At 39.6% G+C, this 19,028-nt stretch overlaps 1 protein-coding gene and 1 long non-coding RNA gene across 2 annotated transcripts in view; one reads left to right on the plus strand and one right to left on the minus strand.

Annotated features, from left to right (window-relative positions):
* Positions 1-19,028, minus strand: part of LOC115011041 (copine-9-like) — a 78,560-nt gene that overhangs the window by 40,756 nt on the left and 18,776 nt on the right. The window contains exons 3-6 of the mRNA XM_029435971.1: positions 15,247-15,293; positions 12,255-12,358; positions 10,533-10,572; positions 7,660-7,739 (exon numbers count right to left, since the gene is read on the minus strand). Coding sequence (XP_029291831.1) covers positions 7,660-7,739; positions 10,533-10,572; positions 12,255-12,358; positions 15,247-15,293 — 271 coding nt within the window. The remainder of the gene's footprint in view (positions 1-7,659; positions 7,740-10,532; positions 10,573-12,254; positions 12,359-15,246; positions 15,294-19,028) is intronic.
* Positions 5,502-6,424, plus strand: LOC115011043 (uncharacterized). The gene is made up of 2 exons (XR_003832550.1): positions 5,502-5,541; positions 5,922-6,424. It is a non-coding gene; the product is annotated as an uncharacterized LOC115011043 (long non-coding RNA).

Here is a 19,028-nt window from a genome sequence, read left to right on the forward strand (position 1 = left end):
TCTATTCAGCACTTTCCCTCGACCTCCATGTTCAGAATGTATCTCCTCAGGAAAAGACTTACATTGACTCTTATAAAGTTTCCTGTCTGTGTTACGGTGCTTATTACATGTTCCATCTCCAGAGCTTTACAACACAGCACTTCCTGGTGTGTGATCGCACGCTCCGTCTGTCGTCAGTCCCGTCAGTTTGTCCAGGGGCAGTTTCATTTCATTCATACATTTAGATACTTCCTCAAATATATATTTTTCTGTGGTTGTGCCATGCATTGATTTAATTACCAAAACCGGCGGGCCAGTTATGATAGAGAAATTATATTTTCTCGCGGGCCGGATATAATTGTAGCCTTGAGTTTGACACCAGTGCAGTAGACACAGAAACGTGCACATAAATTAGATAAAGACAATGGTAGGGGAAACACTGATACTGCTTTTAGTACTCGGAGACGTGATATACTTAAAACTCAATTTTATTAAATATATGGCTCTCAAGGATAATACATTGAAAAATATTTGGCTTTTATGGCTCTCCCAGCCAAAAAGGTTCCCGACCCCTGGGTTAGTTGGACAATACTGTGTGTATGTCTATTTATTGAGACATAGATAAGACAGAAGTTCTAATAAATAGCATATTTCTACAGCTTTTACACTGGTTGATGCGAGGAGCCGCCATCTTGGATTTTGATGTCAGGGTTGGTGAGGTTTTCCCGACCTTCCGAGTCGGAAATTCAACTTCAGTATGCGTTCCAGTTGAAATTTTCGACTAAGAACTCGGAAATTCTGACTTCCCAGTACGAATGGAACACATGATAAATTCAGAAGCAACTTTCTAACAATGTGTTCCTACCTGTCAGTCTTTATTAGTGTGTGCAACAGGATAAGACGACACCCGCAGATGCCTTCTTCAGCTCAGTAACATGACACTGCCTGCAATCTGCCACTGTTTACTACCTCTCACAGAGCAGAAAATAACTTATTGTGTGTGTAGCTGACAATTCTGTTTTGTGGTACTATGTGTGTGTGTGCTGGTCTTTGTCGATCTGCCAGCAGAAGGCAGCCCACCAACTGCCCCCAATTACACACCCTGCCCTGTGACACATACCGCCCACAGACTGAGCAATGTCTCACGGTGAAAATCCAGACAGGTGTAATTTTGTGACACGGCTGGTTTGCTGTCACACACCCAGCAACCATCCCGGGGGACAGTTTATTTAGTCGACCATCCACGTCATCAATCTACATCTGGGCGACTGGCAGCATGTGGGATTGTTAATAGATCAGCCTCATTTTTTCAGATTACATTTACAAATGGGGGATTTGTCTGGTTTTTGCTTACTTTTTAACTGCAAGTGGTGATGATGTGGTAGGGTAAACAATTATGTCATGCTCAGTACTGCTCTGTTTCCTATATACATTAATTCATACATTATATATACAGCATTTATCTCGAAAAAAATACCTTTGGTATGTGGTCGTATATCCCGCCGAGCTATGCATGTATTTTTTAAAAGGGTGTATTTTGGATCATTGTACTTCTACCGCCTCGGCTAATAGCCCCCATCTGTTACCATAGCAACACACAGGTAAATGGAAAGGAGTGCTTAGTTCGCCACGCAGCATGAAGCCCATTTCTAAAACTGTTGACCTATAAAAAACATACACCCACCAACGTGAGGAGTCTACCGGAGCCATATATGTTTCGGACTCTTTGTGTGTTTAAAGGCAGCAGATGCAGAAAGAAAAATCAATAACTGAAGTTTTTTTATATACAGGGTCTGTGTTGTCTTTGACCAAACTTTTTTATGTGTGTGTGTGTGTGTGTGTGTGTGTGTGTGTGTGTGTGTGTGTGTGTGTGTGTGTGTCTCATGTCTTTTAAATTAAATCACATACTGTGTAGAGAAGAACTCTAGGAAAGTAAAACACATCTGTCTTTTTCTGTCTCTCTCAGGAAATTTGTTCTTCCCTGCATCTATCTTTCTTTTTCTATCGCACCAACTCCCTTTTCCCAACTTCATCATCCTCTCTGCTCTCGCCGCTTCTCTTCCATCGTTTGCACCTTTTCAATCTCCGTCACTTGTTTTGTTTCCTTTTTTGGTGAATTAATTTCCCTTCTCCTGGTCTCCATCCTCCCTCTTTTTCTTTGTCTGATGAGTTTTCTGTCACCCTTTACATACCTCCCCTTTCACTTTTCATCACCCCCTTTACCTCCCTTCATCCTCCCGTGTTTCTCCCCCTTGGGCTTTGCTATGTCTGATCTATCAGAAGCTCCAGACAGCAGGCAACCATCGGAGACACTGACCATATGGGAGGAATAGTGATTGTGCTCTGTTGGTCTCTTATTGTGATGTTTCCTTTTTTATTTTTAGCCTCCTCCCAAAACACTTCTTGTAAAGCTGTTCTCTTCAGCTCCTTTCATTTTGCTTCTCGCTGAATCTTTCAGGCCGTCAAGAGCCAAACGGCTCAGTTGTGGTGGCGAGTGGAGGGGGAGGGGTGGGGCGATTTAGAGGAAGTAGGTATTTCAGCGACAAAGCCACGGACACGTGTATCGAGGGATCATTAGGGATTAATGTAACAGTTGTGTATCTCTGCTGTATTGTTTTGCTTGTTTGGGCTGTTTTTTAAATGCAAAACGTTTGTCTTCAAAGAGAATTGAGGCCATGAGGTATTTTTGACTGGTGTATTTTACGGATTTTTGTATACATGGCATAGAAAATTTGAGAGAAAACGGAGAATTTTGTTAGGATTGTGGGAAATAGAATGGCAGCTTCAGTTAAATATTTGTACAGAATATGCCTTGGTGTTTTAAGTTGTCTTGCATTCTGTTTGTTTGAGTGCAGGTATAATTTATGCACTAATCAATATTTTTAAATACCCAGAGGATCAAATGACTATGCATAACGTTAACCGGGTCGCCCGTAGTGACGAACCAGTTTTAATTCACTCTCACTGCTGTCATCAGCATAGTTTCCAGCTACAGCAGGCAGCTGTCTTCAGTGACAGAGCTCTGATACATCCCACTGTAATCCACCTGCCCAGGACCAAACGTTAGGGACTAGCTGGGAAACATAATGGAGCATTTAGCAGCCATTTTAATCATTTTTGATTTTGGTAGGTGTATTGGCTTTTTAATGGAGTATCATGAGAAGAAAATTCTAGCTTTTCAAATTCCACTTTATTATCTGATGGCAAATACTTGGCACGATTCCATTTCAAAAGACTTAAACTTCATAAAGGTTTATCTCAATGGCTATTTGTTTGGATCTGAATCATGGGACGGATACACAAATTATTTTACGCTTTCGTTAACATTGAGATATAGGGCACGGCCTTGGCGTCCGAGTCTCCTTCTAGTTGGTCGTGAGACATAATAAAGACACGCACACATCACACCACTTTGTTCTCTCCTTGAGGTATCTCTACACCAGGGGTGCCCAAAAGGTCGAGTGTAGTGCGGGTAGATCACGCATTGTTACAAAAAAAAATATATATATATATATTCCCCAACGGAACCCTGCGCTCCCTGAAATTCAAGTTTTTAGTTTTTTTCTTGCCTTGCGCATTCAAATTCCCTCCTCCGCTCTGTTTCACTCCCGCACACACCTACAGAGTGGAGAGGAGTGAACTACGCACTAGCACCCCCCGGTCGCAGCATTTTTTAATACAGGTAGATCACTTGGACCTGGTCATTTTAAAAGTAGCTCACATGCCAAAAAAGTGTGGGCACCCCTGCTCTACACTATAGATCTGCATATTCATTTTACAACACCAACTATGAGGGCAATAGACTTGCGAAACAGCTGATATCATGATCACATACTTGTTGAATTAACAGAAAAAAAGAGCAAATATGATTTAAAAAGTTGGCAAATCCTGTCACATGTTATCCAAATTTGACTTTTTTACTCACTTGTTTATCAAAATGAACTGAGTTGAAATTCCGGTATGCTGCAAGTGCTTTCCTAGAGGCATGTGTTAATTTGATGGATAAATCGGGGTGTTATCTGTACCGTGTTGGAGAATCCTCCTTGTCGGTGTCTTTAAGCTCCATTGTCCCCCATTAATCACAGAATAAGTCATTATAAAAATCCTTCAGACAGAGGTCTTATTGTATGTAACCTTTCGCTTATGTCACTTTTTTCATTCCTCTCCTCAAGGTGAATTCCAATAATAGATAGAGTGAAAATATGATTAATCACATGGAACTAATGGCATGTTTGTGATGAGTGTGAGTAATCGTCCCAGTCTTTAAGAGTCCATGCAATTTAAAAGAAGGGGGCATAAATCTATCAATTGAATCTATGTTGCCAACATTTGTGTGTGTCTGACAGGGTTAAAATAAGACATACTAAGGCTTAAAAATAAATGTTAACTGAGTTTGTTATGCATTGGGTGCCAAATTATTCTCTATCATTTTTCTGTCAGGTTTAGTCGCTATATTTGTATCAGTCATTCCATGTGTCTACAGACACTGGAATCACATTCACTTTGCATTCCAATGATTCCAAAATGTAAAATACTTTATTGCTCCCCCCCCCTCTATCTACACTCGCTTTATGTTTTTTCTCCTCGCCCCTCGCTTGCCAAGCTATGTGGCATTTGGGCCGTCAGACCATAACGGGCGGATTGTTTGGTCTGTCTGAACATGATAAGCTCTCTAAAACATGTCAATAGTGCAACTGGCAGAAGACAGCAGCAGCAGCATAAGGGCCATAAACTGGCCCCAGCCGACTGGACTCATCACCAAGTCCTGCTAAAGTCAGTGGCGGTGATTTATTTACTGTACTACCATTCCAGACAAAAAAACTCTACTTGCTATTGACGGATTTGAATTTGAATTATACAAGTATTTAGGTTTTATAGTCTGCGCTGTCGCTGTTGGTGGAGCTACAACTCCCTGAGCAACGCCAAAGAAGCTTTAGGGATTGAATTAGCTGACTGACAAACACAGCAAATACAAAAGTTAACTTGTGACCTCAAGAGCTTTCAAACTACTTCACGTGGACTTGTGCAGTGGACGTAGTTTGGTCAGTTTTCATGGAGATAACTCGGTTGTCAGTTGAATTATATAATGTTGTTTTACGCGATAACAGAGAGAACTGACAGGTAATAAAACTCTCTATGCTGAGGATAAACATGAGATGTGGTTAAAAAAGCTCTAGTAAAAGCTAGTAAATGGACCTTAGGCCAAGGGTTAAATGATTTTATGTTGTGTCTGGTCAGTTATGTTAACTGTATTTATGTTCATGTTTAGTGTTTAGGTCAGGCTTTTGTTTAGTTTCATGTTAGTCCGTGGTTGTCATGTGAACTTTGTGTAGTTAGATTCACTCATGTCTAGTCTCGTCGTGCACTTCCAGTTTTATTTTATACTTGCCTCTTGTCCCTCTTTCCAGATCCCTTTACTTCCTCCCTTGGTGTGATTGTCTGCCCCGCCCCTGATTGTTTCCACCTGTGCCCTCTCACCTCATGTTTAAATAGTCCTGTCTCCCCTTTGTCTTGTGCCAGTTCGTACTTGTTCAGATGTCGTAAGTCTCGACGCGTGATCAGGTCAGGTTTTTGTCAAGTTTAGCTTTTTCAATGTGCCTCATTATGAGAGTCTTTGTTTTGTATTTAGATTTTGATATCCTCTTAGAGAGTGATCTTTTGTTTAATTCTTTGTTCTCCTCCTCGTGAGTGATCGTTTATTTGATACTTTGATTGTTAGTAAAATCCTCCTTATGAGCGCTATTGTTTAATACTTTTGTTTTCAGTAAAGTATTTCATGTTGTTACTTTACATCCGTCTCGGAGTCGTGCTTTTGAGTTCACCAACCTTGTGACAGAGTTCCTTCACATTTTAGCCTTGTGAGAGGCCATAGGAAATGTTCTTATCTGTCAGTCTACTGGTCCACCATTTTCATCTAAACTGGAATATTTTAACAACTATAGGGGGAATTGCCATCCAATTTTTTGCACACATTCATGGACCATGGAGATTCACGGAGAGGATCACTCCTAATAACTTTGATGATCCCCTGACCTTTCCTCAGCGCCATAAATATGTCAAAATTTCCACTTACCCTGCAACATATCTCAACATCTACAAGATGACCGCCATGAGGTTGATACTTATGGATTTGAGTGAAATGTCTCAACAACTTTTGAATGGTGACAGTCGAGCTTTAACTAAAAGTGCATCAACAGAAAATGAATTGCTATTGTGATAATGTATTCATTGTTTTGTAATGTTTCCAGCAAATATGCAAAACTCTTGCTTCCAAAGTGTGTACTTTCTGCTTTTCACTATTTTATTTAGTTGTATTTGAATCGACACATTGGATTCTGGGAAACTGATGCATGTTTTTTCCCAATTTTTGGTCATTTTATGGACAAAAGTGATTGAGAAAATAAACATTGGTTGCAACCCTAGAGGGGAACGCAAAGAATCCTAACTAACAGTTGTAAAAGGTCTTTCTAAGATAATTTGTGAGCTACGTATTTCTTGCTCACAGTAGCTTACTTGTTTTGGTTACCTTGACAGATTCAGCTAAAGCTCTCTTCAGAAGTGTCACAGGTGGTGGTGACCTGACGGTGCACATCTCAACACCACCCAGAACACTTCAGAGGAAGGCAAAGCTGCAGCTGAAGCTGTCAAGGTAAATGCACTAGAAAGCTAGTCAGTAAGGAGCAATTCTCAAACGAAGCCTTGCTCTTTGACTCAATTCACTATAATTTTACCCAGCCAATTTCATATTTTTTCCTTAGTTTTTTTTTTTTTAGACTTTTACCTTCAATCTCTTACAAATCAGTTCATGCGCCACTCAATACAGCATAAGACAGTTTGTCATTAATATCACAGTCATGAAATACACCAGTATACTGTAAGTGACCATATAATTTTTCACTTAAAGTAACATTTTTGATAAACCTCCTTCCATCAGAATGGGGGTCAGGAATAATTTACTGTAGATCAGTTTCTACTTGCTGCACTAAAATAGCTACAAACTAAGAAGGAAAAAAAACCCAATTAAACCCTGTTTCTATTTTCTCATGCAGACAAACGTGCAGTTATACATCTTATGACGCTCATGCTCTCTATACTTCCCTATGTATGAGCTCCATAACACTGACACGCTGTGTGTCAGTGTTGTACAATATTGTACTTGCAATAAAATGCAATCAAAATCTTGCTTGTGACTTCTCTGACCTCACATCTCTCTGCATGTCTACACTGCTGAAATGCAATCAAAGGTTTTTTTTTTTTTTTTTTCTAAAAATGTATTCATATCTCCCTTTTTGTATTATGTTAAAATTCATTGATTTATACCACCAACATACTAAGAAGAAAATATCAGATTCTGTATTTGTTCCCTCAGAACAAAATACTGTTGCATGGCTGCTAAGCCCCTCAGTTGCTTTTTACAAAAAATAAAGTCATTACTACTTCAACAACAGCTCAGTGTGCGACGATGCAGAAGGCAGATCTGACCTCTCACTCTGATCTGACAATATAATAGATGAAGCTATTTAAACTTGGTGAGTCTATACACATTCATGAGATGACTCGTACGGTGCCGTTTTCCACAGCATCCATAAACTCTCATTTCGGTCATGAATATGATTTTCTTTTTTTTAAAAAAGAGGGCAGAAATTCCTCAAGTCAGGATAGGATGTAACGGGGACTTACGAGAGGGTTCTCTCCAGGTGCCCTCCTGTGGAGCCGATGATTTCTCCAAGGGTACAGAATGTCTGGCCCAGAAAGTCCTTTAGGGGTAAAAAGATGGAAGAGAAAATTAATTGCATGACGGGTCCAGCCAAGTGAGACGTACTGTAATACAACCCTCAGATAACTAAGAATTTAAAGTGTTGCTGGGATCATTCCCCCTCTTCAGACCTTTAAAGGTATCACTTCCTGATGCTTTTTTAATATAAGTGATAAAATCCACAGCACTTCTATGCAAAAATGTATTCTTATAATTATGAGTATGACGTGGTGTTCTACTTTGTCTCTGATGCAGCAGGTGTCTGGAGGTGTTGATCACCTTTGTTGGTAGCACCCGGGCCTTCCTGGCCGCAAAGCCCTCTTTGCTCCTTTACATTATTGTTTTGTTCTCTTTTTACAGCAACATCTCCTCCTCACACTATTCATACACCCTCAACCGCCGATTACTGATGACCACATCTGATCCTTGTCTTAGTCTATTTAGGGTTTATTATGACTCTTTGCTGAATAAATTACTGGTTATTTTCCTTCCGTCTGCATCTCCCTCTGTTTTGTCATGGCTTCAGAGCCAGGTCGTGACACTGAGGTAATATGATGTTTCAGCAGTCTTTAGGCCCTTTTCAGACACGATGGGACATCGGCAACCACTACGCTCTGAAAGTCATTATTTCTAATGGCTCTCTGTTTCACTACGGCTTTTTTGCTGCGTCGAGCAAAGCAAGTGTGCAGGGCTGCGCGCTGAGCGAATACCCGACGATACAAACGAGGCAGCCGGCCTGACAAAGAAGGCAAAATGGAGGAAAAACGAATATTGTGTGTTTCTGAAATCTTTGAACTGCACAACTAAACTTTGCGCTTGTATCGAGACCTCGGGAGGGAAATCCCTGTCTTGGTGACACATTTTCAACCAAGTAGGCATATCAGGTATGTTTTAGCAGGTGGCTTGTAAGATGGCAATGTGTAGCCTATATCTGGGGTTTTCAAAGACTAAGACTATGGGCCGCCCCTCACACAAAGCTTGGAAAAAGGCAGCCCCCTTAGTTTACTTGTTTTGTCTGCTAAATTCCTGAATGCCTATGGGATCATGATTATGTTATTTGATCCTGACACTCATCAATTGAGCCAAGACGGCCTAATATTGATGATTGTCAAAACTACAGATTTTACCAAATACATAAAATTAGGTTTCTGATTTTGGGAAAAACCTTTAACCATATAATCTGGACAGCCTTTAGGCAAATAACGAGGATCTTCCACACTTAGTCTTTTCAGTACCAAATTATCTCATTTTGGTTCCCTCGACAGTGTTTCTATGCTGTAACGTGGTAGAGGGATGGTAACACAAAGAGGGAATTTCGTACAAAAAAAAGACCATAACTTAGAAGATACCCAGAATTTTTAACTTCACTTCTGAAATGTAATTTTAGCTTCAGCTATGTTATCGTACTGAAAGAGAACTGTGGATTTCCTCAGTTTACAGTGAAATCACTTTCAGAAGGGATTTCATGATGTCCAGTATGGACAGGAGGAATAATTGTAGCAAGTACAAACCTGTTCCAATCTTCCTCCTGACTAAGTAAGACAAACTTAAAAGATGTGAACATATCCTTTAATAATGCCCAGCTTGATGCAGCCGCAGTGCGATTCTTAATTTTATGCATCTCTAAGACGACAGTTTGCTCAGTTTGTTAAAGATTCCCATTTATTAGCAGTGCTTAAACCTTTTTGAGTTAATAAGTTAGCAGAGAAGAACCAGTCAAGAAATCTAATGTAGTAATAATGTGATTAGTCACACATTGAACTAATCACATTATTACTACATTAGATTTCTAGGTCTTGCGTGCTTTCATATACAGGGTTACCACTGAAGATAATAGGCTCAACAGCAGTTATGAAAGCCCATAAATTGTAATTGGATATATTAAAGTTATTAAAGTTCAATTGAAGTTTAATCTCATGTTATTAAAAGTGTCACTTTAAATGTAAGTTTTAATTTAACCTTTTATATAAGCATGCATTAACCCAACTGGGTCATGCCCATAAAGTCGTAGCAGGGTGCATTATGCAGGTGCTTGTTGACTGATTATATTTAAAAGCAATACACTGTGCAGAAGGCATGTCCTCATGGTAGAAAATAGAGTGTTTACCTCTTCAATCAGCATTTTCATTGAACAACAGAGTTTGAAGTTAACAACCAGCCTGCACACTACAGAGAAATAACCATATGGCAACAAAGCAGGGAGATGACACGACACAATCAAACTCCTGCAGAGTATTATGTGTTGATGTGTGTCGCGTGTGGGCGAGCAAGTGTAAGTGCGAGTCCCACAAACTGAATCTGTGTGTAGCTCCTGTAAATGCCCCAACGTGTACAATCTGATGTAGTATACTGTGTCAAATGACATCTGCTTTCACTTTGAAGTCGAGTTCTGAGAGTTGCTTTACCTGAGCGAATGATAAAATGCAGACAGACAAAATGAAGAACAAGACTACATGGGAGGCTTTCCGGGTGAGAGCTGTTGGTGTTAGTCTTTGATGAAATGAGATGAAAGAATGGGAGAAAAATACAATAAAATGAAAGTGAATCAAACAGAAAAATCACAAGTCCCTTCAAGGGACACTGAAATATATTGGAAAATAAAAAGTGAAATGAATGGAGGATATAATAATAATACCAGGACTCATGAGAATAACACAATTTGCATATGCACTACTGACCTTCTGCTCTCCCAGGAGTTGATTTGTTAAGAGGAGGGAAAAAAAGCCTTAGTCACAAAACAGATTTAGAGTATACTAAATAGATTTACTCATGCTTTGAGTTTGACATAGCTACTTACGTGTTTGGAAATGTTACAGCTTCTGGAGTCCACATTGTACCTTTAACAAAAATAATAAATTGTGACAATGCATTTAAAGAGATATAGATAGACCCTCTGGTCTTGAAATAAATTAAGCTGTTTACTTCTAAGAGAAACATTTTCCTTGCCTCATTTTTATGTGTTGGGCAGTAACACATTACTGAGTAAAACATCTGTAATTAAATTGCACTTACTAATCCCAGTAATAGTCTATTACTTCAACATGGGCATTGGGAAATTTGCTGACTGAATGGAAGGGTTTGTATAAATATCGTCTCCGTGCGTTCGGTGGATAGACATGTTAGCTTGACTCGGGTTGGAGGTGAGGGGAGTCAACTACTAAAATTCATCTAGCTACAGCTAGCTAGTAATGCTGCATTCAGGAATCACTTTGTTTTGTTTGAGTTGGGGGATGTTCAAGAGTTTTAAAAATGATTGAGTTCTTAGGGGTGTCACTATATTGTTATTGATGCATAAAGGCATGAAAAGCCCCAAAAAATAACTTTAAACACACAAACAGAAGAGACATGCGGGTTTGGAGATTGTTGAAAGACCAGTTTGCTAAAACTGTGTTGAGCAACGCAGCTCATATAACAAGTTATTAGCCTAGTGTTGCTGTTGAGTGATCAGTAGAATAATTCAAGCAATACGTCAACAACCAGCAAAATATGCTTATTTGTTCATTAATTTCAGCTGCGGGGAGAAAGCATTAGCACTTAACTTAGATTAGGAAGCAAGATGTAAAATTACTACCATTAGAGCTGCTGGTAGACATAACTTACATTTTTACCAATGCTAGCAAGTTTCCCCTGCTTCCACTCTATATGCTAACCCAATTGACTCTCAGCTCTAGCTTCATAATTATCACAAAGACATGAGTTTTATCCATCTTCTCATCCAATTCCCACAAAAAGCATATTTCCCAAAACATCCCAAAACATTTTTTTTATAAAAAATATTCTCAGAACTTGTCCAGTACTTTTAATCATTAGCAAACCTTTTCCAATTAAAAATAAATTAAATAAGAGCTAGTGATAGTGTTGTATCATGTATGATATTTTGAAATTCTACTGTAGTATCTGGGTTATTTTGCAAAACTTATTTGCGGATCAAAATAGGGAATTACCTTGCAAAGCAGGAGGAATGCTCTGAGGTATGAATTATTTACAACACCAACAGAACAGAATCATCACAAACAATGTTCCTGTTCCATTTTCATGTTCAAACTGTATACAAGCTCCCGCCCTACAGACCCCAATGAGCAAGAAAAGCACATTGCTGTGCCTTGGTTAAAGCCACAGAGGCATGTAAGTGATCTTTCCTTGTTATTGATTTATGATAACAGGGAGGTGAACTGAACAGAATAGCCAAGCAGGTATTCACACACTAATTTAATCAATGGGGGTATCAAGCAAACTTCGCAAGTGACCTTTTTAAAAATCTCCTTCCATGATTGGACCTCCCAGCATTTAATCTTAGCCGTCATTTGCCTGTTCACTTATCCCAATCGGGCTTTTCATTAAACTGAAGACCTGCAGAGAGAGAATTTATTCAAATGTCATCAAAGGCATTTGCTATTTTTGGTTTGTTACTCTGAACCCACACTGAAGTATTTACATATCAGAATGTATCCAAATTTAGAATGAAATGAATTCAGATTAATTCAGAAAAATAATAATGATATACTGTCAGACTACTTACACATCAAACCTTAGATTTTGTTTCTCTTCAAAGAAGAAATCGAGGACAAACTTCCTGACGAAATCTGGATTCCGAGTGTTATCGATCACCTCAGTCCTTCCAAACTACGAAAATAGAAAGGAAGAGATAATTGGTGCTAATAGCAGAATTGATTCTTGAGCCCACACATGTTGTGATACTCACGCCAAGAAACACACACACACCAGAGAAAGAACTTAATAAAAATTAATGAGATTCAGCAGCAACCCAGATTACCATTGTAATATTTCACACAGGATTGGAATACATAAATATGAATCTCCTTTGCAAAAATATGACCACACTGTATCATACTGAGCTTCATTGTGCTATGTGCTAAGTCTTGTGTCCCCGGAGAAATCAGACAGCTTAATCTGAGCTACATTTGACCGAGGTCCAGCCTCCCTCCTGGGCCAGGCCTTCTCTCCATCTCGCTGACAATCTCACCGGTAATCCCCCCGGTGGACTGCCAGACTCGCTTACGCGGCCTGGCCCGACAGCACCGTGTAATGAGCTATTGATCTTGGCACTGCCTCACTGCAGCCTCAATACCTCGATTCATGTCTTTAGTGCGCAGCGCACATGATCCATGCAATCAACTGCATCCCCAGTCTAGCCATTACCAAGGCTACACAGGGGAGTGTAGTGGACCTCAGAACCTACCTGGTGTATCGAACCAAAAGGAAAATCCTCTGATATTTTCTTATAGTGTTTCTATTTTTGGGTTTATAATCTCACTGAGCGGTTAATGGGAGCTGGGGCATACGTGACGGTTAGGGAATTGCTTTGTAACTGGGGGTGATGCTTTTCATTGTCCTACCTACAGTAAGCAGATCAGTTGGAAAGACAATTATTGGTTTCAGCATTGGCTATGTACATAGGACTGGATCTGTTACTAATACCATGTATTTCTACCCCTTTGAGTTCTTAAGCCAACCTCTGAGAATAAACATTACTCTGAATAATAACAACAGCAGTGCATGAAAGGAGGATTTGTGCTGTTGTTTCCCATGTGTGTATGTTCAGAGTAAATCTGCAGGTCTCTAGCCAGTGTGTTTTATATGACCCTGAAATTAGCACTGTGTTTGTGTTCTACAGCGTGACCTTGGTAGAGCGGACTCAACACCTGAAAAGTACCCAGATTAAGATGTATTTAAGGTCGTTATAATTAAAAAGGTTACTTTGAATGACTTTTTCTTAATATATTAAACATTCATGATTAAGTAAGTATGTGACATCCCATTTTTCCAACTGAGCCTCACCCTCTTCAAACCAGTGAGAATAACACAAACAAAAACACAATCACAGAAATAATGTAATTGAAAATAAACAAATTGTTTGAGATATTAGTTTGTTTATGTAGGGCCCAAATTTTCCATAGAAAAAAGCTGATTTGAGAAAAAGTGTTTTTCAGGTCCTTTATGCAAACGAGATGACCTGGAAATAATCAGACCACAAAGTGTCACGGTGAAAACCCTCCATGCGCCTTAGCAAAAATGTTCCGCTTCAAAAGACTCCTGTCTCAGAAGTTATTCTATTTTGTGGAGCCCTTTATACAAAGGAGGTTAAATAAAAGTTGCTTTTCAACAGAGCTAATAACCTACGATAACTTTCCGAAATGTGGACTCTCCAGCTCTCTATTCTATCAAAGGTTAGCAGTATGAAGATGGTCAATGTCGCAAATGAATGCGTCAAAGTTGTGCAGATTTACTTCATTTACGCAATTGAATGTACTAATTGCGACGATTCCAATAAAGTAAATACATTCAACCATAAAATGTTTTAAAAGTGAGTGTGACCAGGCCTTTATTCTAGTTCTAGAGCATACAGTATGTAGTCCTCCATGGGCCACCATAGAAGATTTGTAGTCTGGATTATATTCATTGCCTGCAGAAAATGGTACCTCCTGCGATCACGACAACCAGCCTCACGCAGCCGGAAGAAAAAACGCAAGTAAACACTCCACAATGGAGAGAGGAAGAGATAGATAGTGATTTAATAAAAAACAAATGGTCCTTGAACGAATTGATTTTTCTTTTTGTCTTGCTAATGAGGAATGCAAATGCTCAAAATGTCCCTCAAAGGACAACATTTCATCCACAAATGATATATTGAGTATTGCCATAATGCAAAAACATTATGTCAAAAGAAAACAAAGGATTTGTCAGGTTTCCATTTAAGCATAATTATCAGTTCATGTTGTGGCTGACAGCGAGATGTTTACTCTGCTGATTGCGATGCAGTTCATGCCGGGTTTTTGATTAAGCCCTGCCACATGGAATAAAGTAGGTGTGAGGTATCCTGAAGTGAGGGGATCAGTGGTGGCAAAGCCGTCACTGACTCAGTGTTGACTTTGAATTTGCAAATGGGTAAATATACCGACTAAAGACAAAATGTCATAGGCAAATAGGATAAGGGAAAATAGGGCTAATAGACGACATGCAAATATGTCTGTGTGCCGAGGAGATATTCAAAGAAGCATTAATGAACAGAAAGTCACATAACCACTCTTTAAAATAAGAGTGACACAGGGCGAGACAGCTAGAAGTCTTGAGGAGCAGACTGTGAATATTTGATGAGACTGAAAAGGGAATCTTCCTTCTTTTTTCTCCCAGCCCTGAGTCATGATATCTAACATCAGAAACCTGATATAACGAGATTCTTTTTATTTATTTATAACCTTACCGTGTACTACTAATTCATCAGCTTGGGTCACGTATGACTCTTTTTTTTCCTGAGTCCGTTTCAGACAGCGGTTACACTTCAGTAGGCAAGTGAAGTTCTCTGAGTTTGCAGTGAGTAGTTGTCTCTGCCCCCCCTCTCCCCCCTCTCTTTCTCTCCCAGCCTTGACTGAAAGTCACTAGCATCATGAAAAATTCTTGAAGTTAATAATTTTGCATTCCCGTAAGACAATATATCTGGCAGGTATACACAAATATTGGATATTGGAGAGGAAGAAGGTTGCTTAACATACCTCCCTCCATTCTTTGGTTCCCACGGCCTGCAAATACAACACGACCACTGGAAGGGAGAGAGGAGAAGAAGCCAGCCGAAGGGGAAGAAAGAAAAGAAGAAAAAAGGAAGAAATTATTTAAGTTTAGTGATTAGCCTGATGGTTGGTTCATGTTGGCACCTGCAGCACCGGACAGATATTAAAACACTCAGGTAAGAAAATCAATGCGACCCACATCCATTTTCATTAGTTCTAGCATCTGAAAGCAAAGTCAATGATTCCATAATAGAAACCATCACATGCTATTGTTAGAATCAGTCGTTGCAGCAAGTGTCCCACAACGACATACAGTGCATACGCTACAAGTGGCAAATCCCAAAACAGCCGTAGTAATTATGACTCGAGCGATGTTATTATACACAAATGCTAAACTTCTACATGAGAGAGCGTTGTTCATTTCCTGACAGTCTAACCACGATATTTCCCTAATTTGTTGTCTTGCTATGATGATGAGTTATTTGAACCCTTATCTCTATTAACAGATATCTGCATATGAATGCAGAATCTGTGGATCAACTGGTAAGATTTTGGCATTGGAATCGTTCTGGTTTCAGTTTGTAGTCTGAATGTATTGACCAATCTTGTTTGAGAAGGCTTTGGTTAATTGCAGGTAAACAGTCAGTGTGGAGAGAAAAATTAATCTCTGAACCCATCTGCTGTCGTCTGTCGTCAAACAGTTTTCTTTAACATTACATCCATTTGTTAGCATGGCCATAGACTCTTAGTGAGTATAAGCTTGAGTTAAAGTAAGGATCCCCAGACTAGCCATTATTTGTGCTTTGCTGTTAACATAGTCCTACCGTGGTTTGTTCACCAAACTTTATATTTTTTTCTTCTGAGGAGAAATTTTGCTTTTGAGAAAAATTGCATAAATATGCAATAAGGCAGAGGCAGCACGTTGATAACCAAGAAATTCATCATGTTGACAAGTTGTGGTTCAAACATATTTAAGTTCTTCCATAAGCAAACAAACAACACCCACTAAAAGGCTCTTGTGGGATGTATTACCAACAAGCCGTTGCTGTTTGTGTCTACACGGGCAAAATGAGACACTGTGCCTCTGTGAAGTTTGGACTTCAGCTCTAATGAACTTCAGGCTGTCTGGACCGGCAGAAAATTAAAACCACATTTTCCCTCCTAATGAGCAATTAACAGAGGGAAAATAACAGAGAAAGGGCAGCAGGCAGCAAACCTTTTGGGCATTGCGTCTTAAGAAGAAAACAATCTTTTCTTTGTCAGAATGTTAACCATACAGGAAGCATACAATACTGCTTAAAAGGGTATTACAAGTTAATCAGTTTGGGAATAACATGTTAGCCTTCAATTAGATTACAAAACACAAAACAATAAAGGCAAACACACTCCAGGGATTAAATCTGCTCGTACCAAAGTCATACGACAATGCTCTCTCTGGCCCAGCAACTGAAATAATGCAGAGAGCGTGTCTCCTTATCAGACATCACAGTCCCAAGACCTTGATTTTTCCCCAAGGTTGCAAAGTAACAGCGCCACAGCCCGACAGTGGGCTCAGACTAATCCGCGTCAAGGCTACATTGGTGTCGGCTGTGTCCTAAGAACCTGACTGATTGCCTGCTTTATGGAAAGTGACTGAGAAAGGAAAGAGCCCATCTGGTCAGCCACGGAGCGGCCAAATCACAAGGTATCGTTGTCTCTCCTATTCCTACTCCAACTACAACTGCTGAAAATAGTCAGGCTGCAGGATGGGTACCCAGGTGACTCTGAACCAGAACGAATCGTAAATGAGCAGAAATATTACTAAATTATCACATGGAGCCACAGCTGAACAATGTACAGTATAGAGTACTGCAGTGGCACAGAAAAACAACGGATCTCTTGCAAAATTGGGTGTGCACAGGCATTTTGAGGCAAGTGGGGCATTTTTTCTTTAAAATGGGCATAACTACTTCCAACTTTAACAAAAGATGTTAACATTCTTTAATGGAGATGAAGTATATAGGAACTACTTCCCTTTGCAGCCTCCCTTAGCTCTTTATGCCTCTGTCACCTCTTTAAAGGGGGCATTGCCACTGTAATGAGCAACATTATATCCTTTGCAAAACCTCCAACTTGCTTCCAGTTAAATATCAAGTAACATAGCTCATTTGCACTGAATAGAACATAAAGCTCCATATTAGAAGAAAAGCTGTAAAAATACTACAATGTCTTACACCTAAAGCTAGCGTGTTGAATGAGTGAGAATGGTTGGTAGTGTGAGTGGGAAGAATGGACCACTATGCAGGCTTTGATTTTCCAGATAAACAAAAATGATTTATACCGGCAACAAAACCAAAAATTATAAACCATTTAGTTTAGTTGATCACTTCGGGTCCTCTACAGACCATTAATGAATAAAAAAACAACTTCCTCCATTTTCCTGGAGAGTGAAAAACACAGACCAACGGGTACGCTTTCTTCCAAAATCTTTTATACCATGTAATCTCCTGTCTGGCAAATCAGGCAGGATCTCTGGAATTAGTACCACTTTGAACCAGGTGGCATCAATCTCCCCTCATTTGGAGCTATTTGGTAGTCAATTGTAGATCTACAAAAGATATTAATAAAATATCCCTGTCAAGAGGCATAATCATGTACATATTGTTAGTGAAATTGATGAACGAGTAAACATTTCCTTCTTTGTAACTGACTAACATTACAGCAGGAAAATAACCAACACAGGCATCTTGATGGGGAAGTGCAGTCCTTCTTCTTAAAAGGTATAATATTTAACATTTCCACATTAAAATGTTGTTGAGTTGCGTCTCATTATTCAAAATATTTCCAACCATTTTCAAACCCAGAAAAATATGTCATTTTGATCCAGGTAACGGTCCGTTTCATTTCGTCGCCTGTAATGGCAATAGAGCCTATGCCCTTTGCACATGTGACAGCGTTGTGGTTGTCGGCCAGAGTTTGTAGCTTGTGGCTCCTCCGTCCTTTGTCCCCCGGGGAAAAACTGATTTTTAATGTGAAACTGATTTATTCTGTGTTTTCACTGGATTTAATCACCGGGTGTGTTAGTTTTGGAGAGGAAAGAGACCTCTGCGAATAATTTGGCTCAGGGTAAAAACCTCATAAACATCAGGATCTTAAGTTACTAGAGAAACAAGCTGAGCAAAACTTAGCATTTAGCTTGCAGCCCCTTCATCCTATGTTCACTGAACTGCATCAGAAAATCAATGGTTTATAATGTGAAAATGCTTTATTCAGTGTTTTTAACCTTGTGTTTTGATTAACAGAAAATTACATATTGTTCAGTCAGACGTGTCAGGAAATTAAAGTCACCTTACAGAAAAGCTGTGTAAGCAGAAAGACTAAACACAAGTGAACAAGCATTTCTCAAACATCACAAATTTGTGCCTCATATAAATGTTGATCAGATGAGCGAGAGGAATGTGCACCTTCCTCTCAGCGTTTATGCCAAAATGTACAAAAGGAAATTACATTTTTGGAGTACAGCCGCCGCAAGTAGAATACAGCCGCCGCCGCCAGTGTTCGTCTGCGTTACAGCCACCGCCAGTGTTCGTCTGCGTTGAAGCGTCCAGCAAAGACTGCTGTCAATTATTACGAGAAAGAACGGACAACAATCGATCGTCAAGGATAATTGTGAAGCGATGTGTTGTATGGAGATGTGGGGCCGTCTCCAAATCTAGCTTTCTGTGGCCAAAAGATGATAAAATGTCGAGTTTATGGACAAGACAAGTACGTCAATGAAACCGACGATT

Source organism: Cottoperca gobio, chromosome 7, assembly GCF_900634415.1.
Source record: "Cottoperca gobio chromosome 7, fCotGob3.1, whole genome shotgun sequence".
NCBI classification, from domain to species: domain Eukaryota; kingdom Metazoa; phylum Chordata; class Actinopteri; order Perciformes; family Bovichtidae; genus Cottoperca; species Cottoperca gobio.